At 39.5% G+C, this 19,697-nt stretch overlaps 2 protein-coding genes across 6 annotated transcripts in view; one reads left to right on the top strand and one right to left on the bottom strand.

Annotated features, from left to right (window-relative positions):
* Positions 1 to 124: 124 nt before the first annotated feature.
* kctd3 (potassium channel tetramerization domain containing 3) lies at positions 125 to 12,822 on the top strand. Its single transcript, XM_084931063.1, has 19 exons — positions 125 to 560; positions 929 to 982; positions 1,847 to 1,892; positions 2,292 to 2,365; positions 2,477 to 2,535; positions 3,192 to 3,272; positions 3,462 to 3,620; positions 4,239 to 4,329; positions 4,727 to 4,917; positions 5,117 to 5,232; positions 5,418 to 5,505; positions 6,127 to 6,243; positions 6,342 to 6,512; positions 6,621 to 6,776; positions 7,065 to 7,161; positions 7,368 to 7,561; positions 7,671 to 7,809; positions 7,921 to 8,043; positions 8,476 to 12,822. The coding sequence occupies exons 1-19, from the start codon at positions 490 to 492 to the stop codon at positions 9,017 to 9,019; spliced, it is 2,571 nt and encodes an 856-aa protein (XP_084787189.1). The 5' UTR covers positions 125 to 489; the 3' UTR covers positions 9,020 to 12,822.
* A 1,409-nt stretch (positions 12,823 to 14,231) lies between these two features.
* The window catches only part of ush2a (Usher syndrome 2A (autosomal recessive, mild)), a 214,996-nt gene continuing 209,530 nt past the window's right edge, over positions 14,232 to 19,697 (bottom strand). For all 5 annotated transcript variants that reach the window (XM_084931033.1, XM_084931019.1, XM_084931025.1 and 2 more), the window contains 5 exons: positions 19,461 to 19,602; positions 19,206 to 19,293; positions 18,335 to 18,400; positions 17,090 to 17,290; positions 14,232 to 16,690 (listed from right to left, as the gene is read on the bottom strand). In XM_084931033.1, the coding sequence (XP_084787159.1) occupies positions 16,601 to 16,690; positions 17,090 to 17,290; positions 18,335 to 18,400; positions 19,206 to 19,293; positions 19,461 to 19,602 (587 nt within the window). In that variant the 3' untranslated portion in view covers positions 14,232 to 16,600. The remainder of the gene's footprint in view (positions 16,691 to 17,089; positions 17,291 to 18,334; positions 18,401 to 19,205; positions 19,294 to 19,460; positions 19,603 to 19,697) is intronic.

The raw sequence follows: 19,697 nt of genomic DNA, 5'->3' as shown, positions 1-19,697 counted from the left end.
ATAAATTAAAAATAATTTTCCCCTTAAAACATTGTTTTAGCGATTGGCACTACGTGGTTTCATCGAAAGCGGAAGTTGCTAGAGGGGAACTCTCTTGGCTTTTTTTTTTTTTTTTTTTTTTTTTTTTTTAAGCTGGCTCGTACAGCTGTTTCACGTTGCTAAAATCCTGCGCAACCTAGTATCCACGATTTACATCTATGCAGTGATGCAAACAAGCGCGCAGGAAAATAAAGGAATTATTGTGTGGCTGCCTTTTTGATTAAAAACACTCCCAGCCCGTCTTCGCTCACTATGCGGAGGCTTCATGATAGCAACGCGGTTCACATAGGTCGTGTATAACGGATATTTTATGGAAGGTGGAAGCAGGAGAGGCTGTGAGGCTGAGGAGTCGGGGCATCAGCTGAGCTGGGGACTGGAGCGTTAGCAAGCTAGCCTTCGTGACAGAAACGTTCATAACGGAGCAGCGACTTTTCGCTGGTTCACTTCATCATGGCCACAAATGGTAACAGTTTAACGCCTGCGATGGGAGAGATCATTCAGTTAAACGTCGGTGGGACGAGGTAAGCTTCGTCAGTGGGACACCTCAAAAGATGATGGCAATTATTTGTGAAATTTGAGCTCCTGTGGGTAATGATGTGTGTTTACATGGACAAACAGCGACGGATGTAGCTCGAGTAGACACACCACACAAGCTTGTTTACTTGATCGTTACTCCTACTTTCTTACACACGAGGGATAATGTACACACTGAAAATACACAATATATCAGTTTCATAATAAAGGCAGTTTTTTTCTTCTTTTAGCCACACCAGTCATTGTTGTGACCACTAATTATACCTCTTGGTCGACAGATTGCCCAGTCATGATTTTAATGATGCAACTTTCTATTTTTTCACAATACTGTGTTTTGTTATAATTCATACTGCAGGTTCAGCACCTCCAGACAGACTCTGATGTGGATCCCAGACTCTTTCTTTTCAAGGTTTGTAAATGCTGCCAGATTCTTGTAAAGCACATGGGATATATTTGGTTAATACGCGGAGCTGATTGCGTTACTGCTCTTCCCTTACTGCTGCTACCAAATAAAAAGCTCCACTTTAGTTGTAAATTGTGTGACTTCTCTGTATTGTCTACAGCTGCTGTGTAGAAAATGATCTAAATGCATATAGCAGTCAGACTCAGTGAGCATATTACTATGCACTCATTCATATTACATAATTAATGTTAAGTATGGATGTTACATTATGTCATTTCTGCCCTACTTCATCCTGCTACAATCCCAGTGATGGTAAATATCAGGGGATTAGAATTACTATTCACTATTACCGGAAAAAGGTTCATAATAAAGTAGTCCTCTGTGCAAAAGTGTTCAATGTAAATGTTATAATAAAGGTATTGGAATGTGTGGCTTTTTTAAAATCAGATTTTAGCCTTAGAGGGAATCCTACCCTCTAAGGCTAAACAGCTGATTGGGGCTAGGCAGATACCAGAGTCGTAACAAACTCAAAACACTGGACTGGCTCACAGTTTGACAACAGCTGACCAAGTAGTGTAAATGCCTGCCAAGGCACCTGTCTGTCTGCCCGTCTGTCAGTCTATCTGCTCTGCTGCCAGCTGTCTGAAGTTTTTTTTTTCATGCAGACTCTTTCAGCTTAATAGTCATAGTTAATAACAGCACACACTGATATGGTAATAATTTGTATTTCAGTGTCAACAGGCTAGCCAAGTGTTTGTTATTGTAAAATAGTTGCTTGTAGTGGTGACACTGGTGGTAAGTGGAAATTGTGCTTTACATTGTACAGTGCTTTAGCTGACTGGAGAACTCTTGTGTGTGTCTCTTTTCCAGTTTACTGAGTGGAAGGATCTCCACTCTTCGGGATGAAACTGGAGCTGTGAGTAGCTGTTGCTTCCAAACTGGGGCAGCATCTGCAGGCACCATCCAACATCAGGGGAAAGAAAAAGGACATGACATTTTGTCTGTTACACATTACTGTTCTGAAGTACGATACATGATGCTGAGATGAGCAGATGAGCTGACATCCACTTCTCTGCTGTTGGATGACGCGCTGTTTTTGCAAGGCCACTTCTGACTTCATAACTTTAGTTCCAGAATTTGTTGTGGATTCTGAAAAGTGTTAGAAAATAAACAGAAATGTTCACTGTAACTCTCCAGAGCCGTGACATTTTCATTAACTCTCCAATCAAGTGACTTAATAGTTAGTCAGCTTTTGTGTCCATTGCGACAAACTACTGGATTTTCAGTCCTCACCAACTGATTTTCTGTCTTTCAGATATTTATTGACAGAGACCCGACAGCTTTTGCACCAATACTGAATTTCCTCAGAACCAAAGAACTGGACCTGCGGTGAGCAGTCTTAATGATGTTAAGAAAATATCTGTCTATTTCTTGGTGTAATTCTGTCGGTTTGTTCCTCGTAACTTACAGAACAAATATGCTGTTTGTTTCTCTCTGCAGGGGTGTCAACATCAGTGTCCTGAGACATGAAGCAGAGTTTTATGGGATTACTCCTCTGGGTATGTTGTGGAACAAAGTTTTAACAGGAAACAGAGTCAGCCAAGTATGAGTACAAACATTGTGGAAAGCTTATAATAAACCTGTTTTGCAGCCAATACATTTTGCCAGCGTTCACTCCATGTCTCCAGTATCAGCAGGTATTGCATAATAGTTGAGTAGGTTGGGGTTTATTTTGGAACGAGTATAGTACAAAGAGCTGCTGTCGTTAATGTGAAATGTTGCTCTTTAGTGAATGTTTTTTTGAGGCTCAATTTAACCAACCTCACAGCTGTAATAGTGTTAGTTCCACGTACTCTAATGTTGTTTTACATCCTGTTTCAGTGTTTGTAACTTCCCTGCATTGTCTCTGTACTCAAATGGGAAGCTTACCTCAGTGAAAGCTGATCACCTTCTTAAACTCATTATATACAGAACAAAGTACTTGGATCTAATTTGAATCAAAGTGGACATGAACTTTGGCAAAACAAACTAAAGAACAAGATCCTGAGGAAAATTTCCATCAGTAAAGAAACAGAAAATCAGCATCAGTAACTATATTAAGTAACCCATATTAATGTTATTATGATAATGACCTAATACTAATTTGCATATTGTTGCTTTTTGCTTTGTTTTTTTGTCTGCCCCTCTGTCTTTGTGTGCGTGCATACATGTGCAGTGCGTCGCCTGCTGTTGTGTGAGGAACTGGACCGCTCATCATGTGGTAGTGTTCTCTTCCATGGTTACCTGCCACCCCCAGGTAAAGACGTGAAATTGAGCGACACTGAAACTGAACTGAAAGATCATCCTTCTGAGGTTTTATTTAAAAATATCTAAAAAAAAAAAAAAAAGTTCCAGGTTGGAAATAACCTGCTTATAAGTTCTAGAACAGCATAAAAGTGAAAATCAGCAGGAATTTTTATTTATAAATTTCTGTTAATCTTGACAGCCATCCCTGCCCGAAAATCAAGCCCCGCATCAGCAGCCATTGGCTCTGCTTCAGATGAACGGCCAGGCCCTAGTGGAGCAGAGGGCTTCACCCGCGTTGGCCCCCTTTCTCACCCATCCTTCTCTGCCTCGCCTGGAACAGATGACGGCCACAAACTGGGCAAGTAGCCTGCCACATCTCTCTGAATACAGAAGATAAATAATAGTCATAATCTGAAGATTTTGCATGTGCTTACATCTATTGTAGCAAATTGTGAAAACTCAGTTGTGGAATATACTGTAGGTGTAATCTCAGAATAAAAAACAAGCAGGAAATGTAGCAAGTGACTTGTCAGTAGAAACAGGGATCTGCCTTCTGCCTTCCCCAACAACTGTGCATCTACTGCATGTGAAGGAGCAAGGACAGTTATGATACAGTTGTATGTGTGGCACATCAGTATCTATATGCCAGTAAGAGAGTTCAGTTCATGTACAGTGTGTTTGTGTGTGTGTGTGCATCACTGCTGGAGCTAATATGACCTGACATCCTTTTAGCGCGTTAGTAGCACTCACTGAAGTAGCCTAGTTTCAAATTGGTCTGCTCCTTGCTAATGATGGTATCATGTGATGTACATATTAGAGGTAATAAACAGAGAGCAGAGTATCTGGCTGCTTTTAGAGATCTGAATCAAATTTTGGTAATTTAGAAACCAATAAATGAGTAATTAGGCAGAAAAAAAGTCTTGCTAAGCATGCTGTGAAAGACATGAGGTTAATGGTGTTTTGTTTGTGTGTGCAGGTCCCATGGTTGACCCTAGGAAGGTGCTGATTATAGCAGGACACCACAACTGGATTGTAGCAGCCTATGCGCACTTTGTAATCTGCTACAGGTAATATTACAACATTTCTCATACAGCTCTAGCTCAAAAGTGGGACACATTAAATAATTTATAATGCACACGTGCATTCATTGTCTTTTATGTCTCGTGTTTCTGAGTGCCAGCATTCAAGCTGTCATCTTTGGTTTTATTCAAGTTAAATTGATTCAAATATTAATTATAGCTGAAGCAAACAGTCCACACTGAGAGTAAAATATTATTTCTTTTTGCAAATATCAATTTTTTACAACATGGACAACCTGGTAAAATTGTTATTAGGTGTAATAAGAGTGGGTATGTACGCTCACATTTATGAAAGCTCATATATCAGACTTCTTTCATCTTAACCAAATCCAACTGTTCCAGTGCAGAGGTGCATGTTTGTATTTCTGTGTTCTTTTCTCTGCAGGATAAAGGAATCATCTGGATGGCAGCAGGTGTTTTCCTCTCCCTACCTTGACTGGACCATTGAACGTATTGCACTCAATGCAAAGGTGGTGGGTGGCCCACACGGAGATAAAGACAAGATGGTGGCTGCCGCCTCTGAAAGCAGTATCATCCTCTGGAGTATCCAAGATGGAGGCAGTGGTAATGAGATAGGTAGGCTAACAAAAAACAAATAAACAGAAACACCCCCATTTTAAAGCTTTAGGCTAGATTTTTTTAATAGGTATACATACATACCATTTTGTATCACCCGTAACTTCCTTCAATCTCTGACTCCACCTTTAGTCTACATTCACGTTTTCCGGCTTTCTACAACTTTGTTAAAGTTCATTCTCTCCACGCGCTGCCCCAGGGATTTTCAGTCTCGGCGTACCTGTTGACGATCTCTTCTTTATCGGGAACCAGCTGGTGGCTACCAGTCATACAGGAAAGGTTGGAGTGTGGAACGCTGTCACACAACACTGGCAGGTAGGAGAGCGTATGTGAGTAAAACACAGAGAGGGCTGAGTGCTTGTGATTTTCCTTGTTTGTGTTTATTAAAAATTATATACTGAATAATTGAATTGTGCATTTGTTTAACTTAGATTTGCTTCCTAGTGAGAGGCACCAGTACTGAACTGATTTTTAGTTCCCCTTTTTTTTTTTCTTGTTAGGTTCAGGATGTGGTTCCCATCACCAGTTGTGACACTGCAGGATCCTTCCTGCTACTGGGCTGTAACAATGGCTCTATCTACTACATAGGTACACACACACAGTTTTTTCTGTCTGTCACACAGTTTATGGATTTTTTTTATTCCAGTGGACGCCCCTGCTGCAAATCAATGATACATTTAATTTTTTTTGTGATAATTAACGGAGGGTAACCAAAACCAGGTTTAACATAATGACTATTTACATAATTTAAAATTAAGTGCACGAGTAAAGTGATCACTCTTGCATCTTGTCAAATGCCACAGACAGAGGTGTTTCTCTCTGTGTGAGCCAAGCAGTACTGCCCTTGCTTTTTCTCTTCAAACCAGGAGCAACTTGGTAACTTTGATCCATGATGATCACTGTTGTGCCTATCAAACATTTCAGGCACTGAAGCAGATTAAAAATGAATACATGTAAGATAAAAAAAAAAACAAAATAGTAAAATATTCTGGAACAGTTCTAATAAACACAGATGTCTTTTTGCTTCATGCATTCATCATTCTCTATGAAATGCTTATAAAACAACCATGGCCTCCCCCACCCCCATCTAAAAGATTGAAATTTATTAAGAGGATTCATTCCAGGATCTGAGTCAGTGAATGATTCAGTGAAGGGCTTATAAAACCCCAACAAAGACACGCTAACATGTAACCTTCTTCTTCTTTTCAGACATGCAAAAATTTCCTCTGAGGATGAAAGACAACGATCTTTTGGTGACCGAGCTTTATCACGACCCATCCAATGACGCCATCACTGCACTGTCTGTCTACCTCACACCTAAAACCAGTGAGTGGGCAAGTTTTTCTTCCCACAGAAAAATTACCGTTACTTAGTTGTACATATTTATATTGTGCTTTTTGTTTTTCCACTGCTCCTACTCTCAGGTGTGAGTGGGAACTGGATCGAGATAGCCTATGGGACTAGTAGTGGAGCAGTGAGAGTGATCGTGCAACACCCAGAGACAGTAGGATCAGGACCCCAGCTCTTTCAGACCTTCACTGTGCACAGGAGCCCAGTGACAAAGATCATGCTGTCTGAGAAACATTTGGTATCAGGTGAGGAAGGTGTTGCAGGCAGTATCCCTGTCTATGTGTGGGCTATAGAGGATTTTATAGGGTAACAGCTGCCTGCATCTTATGTGGTTGTGTATTTGTGTCTGTCAGTGTGTGCAGATAACAACCACGTTCGGACGTGGACAGTAACCCGTTTCAGAGGGATGATCTCCACACAGCCAGGCTCCACCCCTCTAGCTTCCTTCAAGATTCTGTCTCTGGAGGAAGCAGAGAGTCACGGGAGCTACGGCTCTGGGAATGATATAGGTGAGAGAGTTAAAAAGTGTGTTTGCACTGTAATACACATGAACTTCTTTAATCCACCACTGATAAGATAAACAACAAATCCCACCCTGTGCAAAATAGGGTTAGGGTTACCGGTCATCATCATCATCGTTATTAACCTTAACTGAAAATGTATCTATACGTTGGTGAAGCTCCATGGAGTGACACTGAAATAAACGAAACTTTAATTGTGATTAACCACCTTACGTAGCGGCTTTTGCAGTATTTGTGCAGTATCTTAACATCACTGAGGTGGCTTTTTATTCTCAGGTCCTTTTGGAGAGAGAGATGATCAGCAAGTTTTTATCCAGAAGGTGATCCCCATCACCAACAAACTGTTTGTGAGGCTCTCATCAACTGGGAAAAGGTACAATGCCCTGCCTCTCTGCTCGCCTGACCTCTATCTGACTTTGTTTCCTATTATCTGACATACATGATACTTTTTTTCTTTCATTAAATGTCCCTGTAGGATCTTGGCACTTCTTTTTAAAATTTACTACCGGTAAATGACTGAGTTTTTGTCTTTGTGGTTGCCTGGCTTAATTTCATTTAATGTTTTTATTTGTGTCTCAGGATCTGCGAAGTGCAGTCAGTGGATGGGACCACTATCACTTGCTTCATGGTACGGGAGTGTGAGGGCTCCAGTCGAATGGGGTCCCGACCTCGCCGTTATCTGTTCACAGGTCACGGCAATGGCAGCATCCAAATGTGGGACCTGACCACTGCGATGGACACCGCCAATAAAGGAGAAGAGAGGAAGAAAGAGGGTGAGGAAGGAGAGAGATTAGTGAAAAGCCAGAAATGTGAAGGCGAATGTTGTGTTTGTTTTAATGAAACAGTAAGTTTTTAATATGAGGCTCCTCTTGTTTCTGATAGATATAGGTGGGCCTACAGAGGAGGAGCTGCTACAGCTGTTGGACCAGTGTGACCTGAGCACCTCCCGCTGTGCGACGCCTAACATTAGCCCCGCCCCCTCTCTGCTACACCACACACGCCTCCGAGAGTCCTGTTCGAGGTTAGAAAGGCAGCACTCATTTATTGAGGTTACAAACCTATATATGCCGTCTGAATTATCAGAAGATGTGTTTGAATGAACATAAAAGACTTCTTCTTTTTCTGTCATCAGTCTGCAGTTACAGGCACCGGAGCCCATTCCCGAGACCCAGGCTACATATGGAGCTGTGCGACCCTACAGAGAGAGCCCCCTTCTGGCCCGTGCTCGTCGAACTGAGTCCTTCCACAGCTACCGGTGAAATATCATTTATCACACACTTATACTAGAAGGGTTCAAATAAGAGTATACTAAGGTGATAACTTTAGGATTTCAAAACTTAAACCCCCCCAAAAAACAAAACCCAAATATTGAGACTGGTAAGCAAGATTGAGTGTTTTTCTTGTGCGATTTAACCACTTTCTAAATCAGTTGTTCTCCACCCACAATGCTGTGTTTCGCCAAAGAAGAGCTCTGGCTGACGACAGAGCAGGGAGAGATGGAAACTTTGTGGCCCCTTACGATAACAGAAGCACTTGGCTTTGTAGTTGCTTTGCTTGGCATTTCAATAACATAGTAATTTGATTATGCTCTACTAATGTAAGTTCAGGAAATGCTGAGTTGTCCCTGTTTGCATTATGTTCCATTATCTATCTAGCGGTGACTGTCTATATTATCATGCTTTCATAGAGACTTCCAGAACTTCAGCCTGACTCGAGGTGTCCTGGACAGCACAGGGCAGACCCCTGATGCCCGCCGCTCTCTTTGTGACTTTGGGCCTGAAGACAGTGAGAGGAGAGCCTCAGTCTTGGAGTTGTGGGCTTCCCGTACCACAAGTGCAAGCTGTAACACAACAGCTGGAGCGTCTGGAGTATCTGCCACAAAAGCTGAATCCAGTCAGGAATCTGCACGGCAGCCTCCAGACAGCCCAATTCCAGGAGGTGACGTCAGGCGAAAGGTACATGCTCAGTCAGAAGACGGAGAGGCTCCTGCATCGGGAGGAGACGCAGTGAAGGTTGATGGAGGTGTGAGGAAAAGGGGAGTACTGGAAGGAAGCTTTCTTGGGAGAAAGAGGGCTCCTCCAGTTCCACACCTTGCCTCTGTCCCCTCTGGATCAGAAGGCGGTGGGAGTGACTCTTCTTCAAACGCCTCTCCTTCCCCCACCAAACTGTCCACCTCACCACGACACAGGAAGCTGGTACCTGAGCCATCCAGCCAGGACAGCAGCCTGTGAGGGCGCCTTTTCTCTTGCTCTCAGTGGAAGTTATCTCGTAGAGGTACACCCTCTAGGTGATCATGATAACAGAATTTAAGAGCAAAAGAGGAACACGAAGCAAAAAAGCAGCGACGGCCCTTTCCGCCTCCACAACAGCCTTGTTAAAGTATGGTTCAGGATGTTTGTTTCTCTTCAAATCCCACACAACAGGAGTGCTGCCATGTTATACTGAGCGCAACATAAATATACAACATCCCAACGCTAACATCACTGTCAGGGCAGGAATGCTTTTCTTTTTTTTCTTAGATTACTCACACTCGTAAAAATCTGCCAGGTGCCAGTGATGCTCCTCCTGTCTCTGTTTGTGTTTATTTTAAGCTGTCTTAACAGATTGCTATGGAAGCCCGTTTCCGCCACTAAAAAAAAAAAAAAAAAGGATCCATAACTCAAAATTTCGAGTTATTTTCTCGAAATTCCGAGTTATTTTCTCGAAATTTCGACATATTAACTCGAAATTTCGATTTATTAACTCAAAATTTTGAGAAAAGCAACTCGAAATTTCGAGTTAGCACTGCCAATCAGTAATCTACGTGAATGATGTCATTTCCTTGTTACCCGGAAGCTGAAGCCCTCAGCTACAAATGCTACAGCTAAGCTACCGGTATTACATCCAGTCGTAAATGCACAGATTGCTGAGTGTTTTCAGCCTGGCTTCACAAATGATGAAATCCCTGTGTTATTAGCTGAATCACATGGTGTTACTATCAGCAAACGTACTCGCGAAAGCGCCAATTTGTTGGGATCCGTTTTTGAGAGCGCGTTCCTCTGCACCATATGCTTCCGGGTAACAAGAAAGCAACTTCATTCACGTATATTTTTGATTGGCAGAGCTAACTCGAAATTTTGAGAAAAGTAACTCGAAATTTTGAGTTATATTTCTCGAAATTTCGAGTTAATAAGTCGAAATTTCGAGTTATGGATACTAGCTTTTTTGTTTTTATTTAGTGGCGGAAACGGGCTTCCATAGATTGCTGATAATCTTTTTAGCACTTTAAGTTTTAGGCATGAATCAGATCGTTTGCTGGCTCAGTCCTGGAAAGAAAAATGTGTTTTTTCTTCCTTTTATGATGTTGCTCACGCAACATCTTAAGGAACACACAGCCACTACAAGAACAGGACAAAAGTCTGTTTGACAAGGTACGGTTAAAGGAGTGGTCGGTCACTTCTAAATGTGAAAACATGAACTAATTAACATTAATAACATACCACAGCACTAACGGTAACTAACCATTTACCAAGATATTTCAAAGTGTTTCTAATAACCTATATCAGGTATGCATTACTTTGTTCAGAACCTGATCTAAACTGATCTGTCTTCATATCTGTAACTAACAGTTACTTCTATTATCATATAAGTCATTTTAGATGTTTTAGTCTAAAACAGTGTCATAACATGTTACCTATCACAAACTATTTCACTTATAATGGTATAAAAAGGGAACAAATCAGTAAAACTAGACCCCATTTGGTGATTGATCACCTGATTGGCTGACTGATCCGTTCAGCACTAGAGCAGTGGAATTGATCAGACCCCGAACCAGAGGCCACGATTATATCAAGCATCTCTGACACTATGTGCAATTTGTCGTGCAATCGATTTTTACTTACCTTAAATGTGTTACCTTCACTAGAATTCTAGGCAGATACTTGGATCCTAGAATACTTTGGGACACAGTAGTTATTGTTGTTAAAGCAACAACACTAAAAAGCCAATAGAGAGCGAGCAGTTCAAGCAGGCGATACAACTTTACAGAGTTGTATGACAGCTCAGTACTATGCAACAGTGGATTTATCATGCACACCAGAAATGAATAACTCTGGTTCCCGGGCGATTCAAACTGAAATCTACGTGGATAACGGCCTGCAAAAACGTCGAACCCCCGTGTGGATGAGTGCCTGCTTTTCACTTAAGCTGGCACAGTTTTACCCGTTAGTTCCAGTCAAGTTACACTGTTAATCTCCTTTTATGCTAATTGCAGTTCAACAGGCTCTTTGATCCTCAAACAAGACAAAAATTGAAACAGTTGTGTGAAGCGTTGGACTGCAACGTTAAAAAATGTGAGGTATTTTATTAGACGATCTATATGTGGAATTCAAAGAAGATAATTCAGTGCTTGAAGCTAAAAAAAAAAAAAATTATATTTACACAAAATAGTAAAAGCAAATGTCTTTTTAGTATTTTGTGGTATAGATAGTCAAGTTCTTGTCTCAACAGAGAGAAAGAACACATTTTATTGTCAGCTTGTTGTTATAGTTCACAAGTAAGAGGAACCGTTTGTGTTCCTGCTTTATCATTATTATTATTTTCACAGTGGTGCCTGTGCGAGATCACTCTAATTATTTATTTTTTTATTTTCACACTACACTCATGCTAAAACAAGGACCTACACTACATCACTTTACTCCCTTTGAAACAGGTATAAAATATGTGTTGTGTTGAATGACTGTTGCAGTGCCTTATGTAACTTGTTTGGCGGTTATCAGTCCGTTAATGTGTTTTAATTGAAAAAAATTGTGACCAAATGCTTGTGAAGACGGAGCTCATTGTGGAGGCACGTTACAGACCTGCCCACGTTGCTGTTGGCTAGAATTGTGTTATGATTTTACAGCGGGATAAAATAGATGTAAAGAGTGGCATTAAATATTAAGTAATTAGGGATTTACCGATGAGTGTACTGTGAAATTCTGGATCGACAGTGATACTGATGTTTATTATGTTGTAGTTGCTTTTTTTTTTTAAAAAATTCCCCAATTTGTTCCAGGGAAACAAAGAGATCTTGAATATGAAAAAAGTAGGTGAACTGTTTTAAAGTCTTTCAGCTCTTCATCACACTGTCTTTAGCCAGCACTGGCAACATATAAACATTACAACACTGAGAACAGTAAATGTCCGATACGGATGTTGTGGCTGATACATGGGCACTTAACATTACATTAGCAGACTACATTGCACATAACCCTCACATGCATTAAGATCGGAAAGTCAAAACTTCCTCCCAAGATGGGGGATTTTATATATTTTTTTAAAATGTAACTTGTACTTTTAGTTTTAAGCATACCATATAGGGTTGGAAACAAAAAATATCTGTGAGTGACAACCTTAATTAGCATAGCCATGTCCTGAAATATTAATCACACTTTTCCAAAAGCAGCAGTAATGTAACATGTTTCATTGGTAATCATTTCTGAATGACGACAGAACTGACTGTGTGCTAACGGCTTGTACAAAGATGTAACATTTTGATACGTTAAGTGCGTGAAATGTGGACGTGTAATCAGAACAAAATCCTGATGCGGATGCATTGATTTGTCTAATGGTGTGTTGATGTATACGCTGTTCATACAAACATAAGGCCTATATTAATATAATCATGCTATCGGACCTAACATCATTTGCATTTGCGCTATGAAGACTAATGTTACAGTAACCTGCTAATGTTTATTTTCTATAGAAACATGGAGTTAAATGAGTATTTCTGCACACAGTTATTTGTTTATCTTCTGCAGTTTCTCTTATCTGTTGCTCCTTAACCTCCCCTGGCTATGTTTACATTATATGGCAGCCAGATGCTAATGAGCTCAAAGAAATACATATCTGTTTATTTAAAAAGGCCTGTGCATTCTTGTTTTCTACATTGTGTATGCATTACGCGATATTATTTACCACTGCATTGAGTAATGATCGAATATTAAGTTGCTATAGAGTCACATTGTTCGTGCAATTGAAACTACCACTGTGTTCACTAAAACGTCTGATTATACTCAGCATGTTTCGCTTCTTTCTTAAAATTACAGATTTTTTTTCATTTTTATAAGTTCACATTGTTATTCTTAAAAATTATTCAACTATTTACATTATTTACATTTATATTTAGATAGAAACATACCTTTTTATTCCAATTTACTTTATTTATCACTGCATAAGAATCATGTTTCATCGGTCTTGAACCATTTCAGTCGAGATTTCTGGGCAGATATCTTCAAAGCGATATCAGGATTAATCTTATAACAAATGCTGTTTGGGTGTTTTTTTAGGATTTGATATTCCTAAATGTACACAAATGATGAGATCCTTGAAAGGAAAGTGAATTTCTGATAGTTTTACCACTTAAAATTTTGACACTATTTTTTTTTAATACTTTTATACATCGTAAGTCAGTCACGTCTGGGTAAGGTTTGCATGGATAACTAAGAGTGCGCAATTGTTGTTTTGTCTGAGTGTCACAAAGGTGTGTATGTGTGTCTCCCCAGTGCACTCATTTCACTAACCTTCCCGTTCAGACAGTCTCCTCTCTGCGATGGCGTCTGTCGTCATTGTGATTTATGAGTTTAATAAAACCCTGAGTGTGTGTGTGTGTGTGTGTGTGTAGCTCAGGGCCATACTGTCCCTTACAATCACTCCACAAGCTCTCTTTTCACAGCCTCTCCCCCCTACTCTGTGGCTGACAATAGCTGTGAATGTGGCTGTGAATGTTTTAGAAGTGCCCTTGTCAGATTGGTGTCCTTGAGCGAGGGCATGCTTGTTACTGCCACTTTGTTAATTTCAAACTTGCCTTGATGTCCCCTCAAGGGACGCAGGAGCAAAACTAAATTACTGCTGCATAGTTTTGATGGAGACACCGGCCCTGTGTGTATTTGTGCTTGTGTTTTTGACTCTGTGTGTGTGGTAACTGAGTCCCTGTACAGCTGGTGGCACAATTCTGTGTTATACTAACTCAGCAGAAAAGAGGATTCCTAAATCTACATTTCAGCTAGATCACCATGGAGCCCCTTTTAATAGAGTGACTTCATTCATTATGTAACATCCAGTAGTATTTAACCATCGTTAATACTGTGTGTAATCAGCAACTGAGGCACATTTAAAGTGCTACATACATTTTAAGGAGTATTTATAAGCAAGCTATTTTGCTTTTTGGAACTTGTATGTATTTCTACATTATTTTATTAATATTTAAACCTCATTAGCTTGAAGATTAATCTGGTACATTTGTGGATCTTTTAAATGCTACAAGAGGTCTGATTCTTTAAAAATTTGGTTCATAATTTGCTTGACACAAGAATACTGCATTTATTTATGGTAAAAAGAAAAAGAAAATGAGAGGCAGAACACTAGAAGAATATTTTTTTGATAGTCAAATTTATCATTTACCAGATAAAAACACAACCGCAGACAAATGAATCATCTATAAATAAGACTTTTGTAAATACAACAATCATAAATAATACTGTCATCATGTAAAAAAAGAAGAAAAATAATTTTGTAATAATACAATAGGCTTCAATATTGTACACAAAACATCAAACTCATCAATATTACACAGAAAGCCAACACCTCTTATTAATAAATACTGTCTCTATGTTCAATCTAATATAAGCGATGTTTCATTTCTGCATTAAAAAAAACCCAACTAAACAATTAAATTGACACTTTTACTTTGATCTTCTTAATAGCAGGATGAAAATTACCAAAAGCCACAAATAACACAGAATCCAGACGAATGCACTTTGAAACCCAAAAGTGTATCTTGACTTACAGCTAAGAAAGACTTGACTACATTACTGCCACTTCCTCAAAACTGAAATTGCACTGAACGGCACACACACAACTGACCGAATTTCAGACTGAGCTTTCAAGTTCACATAATCGCAACAATCAGACGGCACATCTGTGATTCCCAGCCACATTCAACACATTAAAAACAACAGTTGGCATTTTTTTTAATAATAAAACTACATCAAGCCCATGTTTCTCATTACAACTACAGCTCCTATACTGTGAAAGCTTACTAGGCATAATTACTGGTTGATGAAGAATAGACTCAGATTAATTAACATTCATTTCTATGGTGGTCTCAGGTGGTAAACCTGCTAAAGTAAATCTGCACTTTTCAAAAACGACTAAACCTCTAACAGCTGGCAAACAGTGTATCATAATACAATCAGAACAGTCCTTTAAGGGCTCTTCTGGACCGTAATATAAGCACGGTCTGATACTACATACTGGATAACAATCACAAACAGACTCGGAATAATGACCGATTTTATGTCACTGCTGACTGTGTCCACATGTGAACTGTATTCAAGTCATACACAAAGTGGGCTAAAATTATACTTATTATACTTGTATTATACTTCTATTATATTCTCTTTCCCACATTATGTTTGGTTATCTGTTTACAACTCTGAACCTGAAATTTGTCAAAATAATAATATATATTACTTATATCCACTCACTGGCTGCTTCATTAGGTACACCTTCCGAGTAATGAGTGGAACCCTCTTTTGCTTTTAGAACTACATTAACTCTTCGTGGCATAGGTTCAACAAGGTGCTGGAATCATTCCTAAGAGATTTTGGTCCATATTTACATGATAGCAAAACACAATGTTGTTGCAGATTTGTCTGCTGCACAGCCATGATGTGCAGCAGACAATTTTATACCACATCCCAAAGATGATCTACTGGACTGAGATCAGTGACTGAGGAGGCCATTTGAGTACAGTGAACTCCCTCTGATGTTCAAGAAAACAGTTTGAAATGATTTGAGCTTTGTGACTTGCTGAGTCAGCAACAATACTCAGGTAGGCTGTCATTTACATTATGCTAAATTGGTAAACGGGCCCAGAAAATATCCCAAGAAAATATGTGTCAAGAAAATTCCCCCCACATTATTACACCAGCACCACCTGCAGTCTGAACCACTGTTACAATGCAGGATGGATCTATACTTTAATGTTATTTACACTTAATTCTCACCCTACCATTGCAACAGGAATCCAGACTCATCAGATCAGGCAACACTTGCCAATCTTCAATTAACCAACTGTGATGAGTAGCCTCAGTTTCCTATTCTTAGCTGACAGGAGAGGCACCAGAGATGTTCAGAGATGATCAGAGATGTTCTTCTACATACACTGACTGTAATGAGAAGTTATTTGAGTATCTCTTGTCTTCCTATCAGCTCAAAACAGCCTGGCCATTCTCCTCTGATCTCTACGATCAACAAGGATTTTTGCCCAGACAACTGACACTGGTCTGAAAAACAGAAAATATAAAATTTTCACAGTTTTTCACTCTTTTTTTTTTTAGACCATTCTCTGGAAACCCTGAAGATGATTTTGTGAAAAAAATCCAAGTAAATCAGCAGTTTTTGCAACACTCAGACCAGCTGGTCTGGCACTAACAACCATGCCACATTCATTCTCACCTAAATCCCCTTTCTTCCACATTCTGATGCTAGTTTGAACTTCAGCAGCTCATCTTGTCTGTGTCTACGTGTCTAAATGCATTGACTGCTGCCATATGATTGCCTGATTAAATATTTAGTGAGTTAATGAGAAATTGAAAAGGTATACCTAATGAAGTGACAGAAAGTTTATGATGATGCTTTAATTAATACCTCATAATACGTGTTGTTTAACTTATAGCTTAAATTGAGTAGATCGTATTTAGCACTGCCTGTGCAAATAGCATGTAACAGTGTTTTACTAGTTTGTTTTACAACTAGGTCTGAATGGCAACTGTGAAACCTGACAGGTCTTAAAGATGAGTGTCAGTGAACATGGTGTGCTCCTTTTTCACAGAACTTAAGGCCTTGATGGCATCCACAAGCTCATCTTCCTCCACATACTGAAAAAAAACCACACAAGATCGCAAAATTTAGGTCTGAATCAAAGAAGAGGGGAAAACAATCAGAGAAACAATAAAGTAAGCATGAAAACAGCAATTTTCAGCTGTCCATATTTCTGTTTTCTGGTACAATTTCACTGATTCTGCATCCATCTAGGAATTGAGCAAGTCAAACCCACAATCCCAAAGCAACTTTATTAAAGTCTTATCATATATTTTCTAGGCAATGATACTAATGAAAACTTTAAACGCATAATTATGGAAAATCTTATGACTTTATAGTAAAAGAGGAGGAGGCTGGTGAATAATTAGCATAAAATGTTTGCATTGTCATCACTATTCTCTTCTGTACTTGTAGTTAACAAATGAAATTCATAATAAACATAACTCCATACTCACCAGTCCAGAATCGTGTGCCAGTGGGTTGTCCCAGCTTTCTTCCTCCATCATCATTGACTTCCTGTCAATTAGCTGACTTACACTGCGGTGCAAGGAATGCTGGGAGTAGGCCTGGCTGAGGTCTGCTTGGCTGGGAACCCGCAGGACAGAGATGGGGCTGAACTGTGAGTTGCTGCTCACTATCTTTGTGTCTGTCAGTCCCTGAGGAGTAGAGTTTTATTCAGAGGCTTCAGAGGGGTTTAAAGCCTTTTATACATATCACATACTTAGAGAATACTTCTAGATCTAATATTCAGTGGTATGGATTTCTTTTTGATTAGGAGCCACAGCAGCAAAAACAAGGAGTGAAATTAAGTCAGCTGAATATGTTTATTGTGGGAGGAATAAACACATGGGAGTTTGTTGGTATTACACCATATAGCCAAAAATATTGTGCCAGACCTCTTAATTTTTGAATTAGGTTTCTTTCAGTCCCATTTTCAGAAGTGTATAAAATCAGGCACCTAACCTTGCAATCTGCCTTTATAAAGATTTTTGAGATAATTTGTTATTCTAAGAGTTTTCTCAATTTCAGCATCTTACTGTAACAGGATGCCACCATTGCAACAAGTCAGTTTGTGAAATTTCTTCCCTCTTAGACATTAGAAGCTGTCAGTGATATTATTGCAGTGGAAGTGTTAAAGAACTGAAGCAACTCAGTGATAGAGTCCGCAAAGTTCCCCACCTCCTCTGGCATTAACATCAGCAGAAAGAATTGGCATAAGCTTCATGGCGTGGGTTTCCATGGCTGAATAGTTGCCGTAGGTGTAATTTTGCTGGAGCCATAAAACCATTAAGAGACACTATGACACAATATTCAGTTGCTGATTTACCTTCTTTGCTGAAATTTTTTTTTTCAATGATCATTGTATTCATTACATGTAAGAAAGTCAACATTGTACTGAGGACAGACGAAGAGACCTTCACACACCACAACAAGCCAACCACTGTCATATGACAGTGTGTAACATGCACGCACACACACACACACACACACACACACACAAAGCATGCTTACACAAGCAAGGCGGACATACGCAAACAGGCATCCCTTTTAAATCAAGCATCCCATACCTCAGTGTACACAGTGTAGCTTTTAAGTATAACGCTGCTGATCTCAACACAGTCTGCTACAGTGTCAAACTGCAGGGGGACAGTAAGATAAACATTTAAGGCTTTGAGAGCAAGAACAGAAAATAATCTTACTGTGGGAAGATCAGGGAGGAGCACAGAGCCGGAGTGATGCTTAGAGCACAGCTCAGGACAGGGTCTCTGAGAGGGAGATACATAGAGAGACAGAGGGAGGCAGGGAAACAGAGCGTATACGCAGAGAAGTACAGAAAGAAGTGGAAGCAGAGAAGATAAATAGCAAAAAATAAAGGAAGAAAGGTTGACAGAGAATGGAGAAAGAAATTAAAGTATTATGATGGAAAACATTAAGGTGTAAAAAATAATTACACCGAATAACCAAAATAACAGAGCAGTGGATAAAAATGGTTAGTCGTCTTTATGAAACAGATGTTGTTTGGATCTAAAGTCACAACCAATGAAACGTGAGTTGCATGTATGTAAAAAAAAAACCCAAAACCATTTTCAGAGTGGTCAGCACTTTTACCCCAGAAAAAAGCAAAAGTGAAGTTTTGCTTTTTTCTGGGGTAAAAGTGCAATTATACGGTATTGTGCTTATCTGTTCTTTGTTGTCTGTGTTTCTTTACAAAATGTGCATGTTGATGTTGTTTGTTAGTCATTCAAAATTAGCTGTGAGAGTCTGTGGTTCTATTTCTCTGCTGGCCCTGTGATGGACTGGTGACCTGTTCAGGTGAGGACCCCGCCTCTTGCCCTATGACAACTGGGATACACTCCAGACCCAGATAACCATAAGTTGGATAACCTGTTAAGAAATTGAATTTATAGTTCCTGGGTTTTTAACCCTTTTAACCTAATTTAAAAATTTTAATCTTTTAATCTTTCATTTACTTCTTTGCTTTTTCCTCTTACGTATTCCAAACTTTAGGTCATTTTTTCTTTCTCAATTGCGTTTTATGTTTTTGTGCTGCATCTCCTGTCCTTTTCTCACCATGTAAGTCTCTCCCCCAGCTTTTCTTGTCTTCTGAAGCATAACCAGCGGAGGGCGCTCTCTGGCTGATGGATTTTTCCTCAAGGCTCTGTAAGGGAGTTTCAGAAAATACATTCTGTTTGCAGGAAGCGTGCTGTGTTTTATTTGCACAAGTTATGCTAACTTGTACATTTTAGTGCACTTTGAATTTCACAAGAGAGAAGAATAAATTCTGTGCTATGGCTGCCCTAAACCTTTTACAAGAATCACATTTACCTTTGTAGCACTAAGCCCAGCAGTATGGCTAGCAAAAATAGACCCAGTAGGGCTAACAGCAGGATGAACCACAGTTCAGAGTAGACTGGCGTGGCTGACATGCTGACACCCTGTTTACCACTGTCTACAGGGTCAAGAGGAGCTGCACAAAGAAAACAACATGAATAAGTTATTATTAAATTAGCTCTCTAGATTTATCTGTATTTTTAATATATATATTTTCTACACAACATCAGA

The sequence above is a fragment of the Perissodus microlepis genome, chromosome 1 (assembly GCF_051167445.1).
Source record: "Perissodus microlepis isolate ML-2025 ecotype Zambia chromosome 1, ASM5116744v1, whole genome shotgun sequence".
NCBI classification, from domain to species: domain Eukaryota; kingdom Metazoa; phylum Chordata; class Actinopteri; order Cichliformes; family Cichlidae; genus Perissodus; species Perissodus microlepis.
Note: the sequence above shows the minus strand (reverse complement) of the source record. Positions and strands in the feature narration are given on the sequence as shown.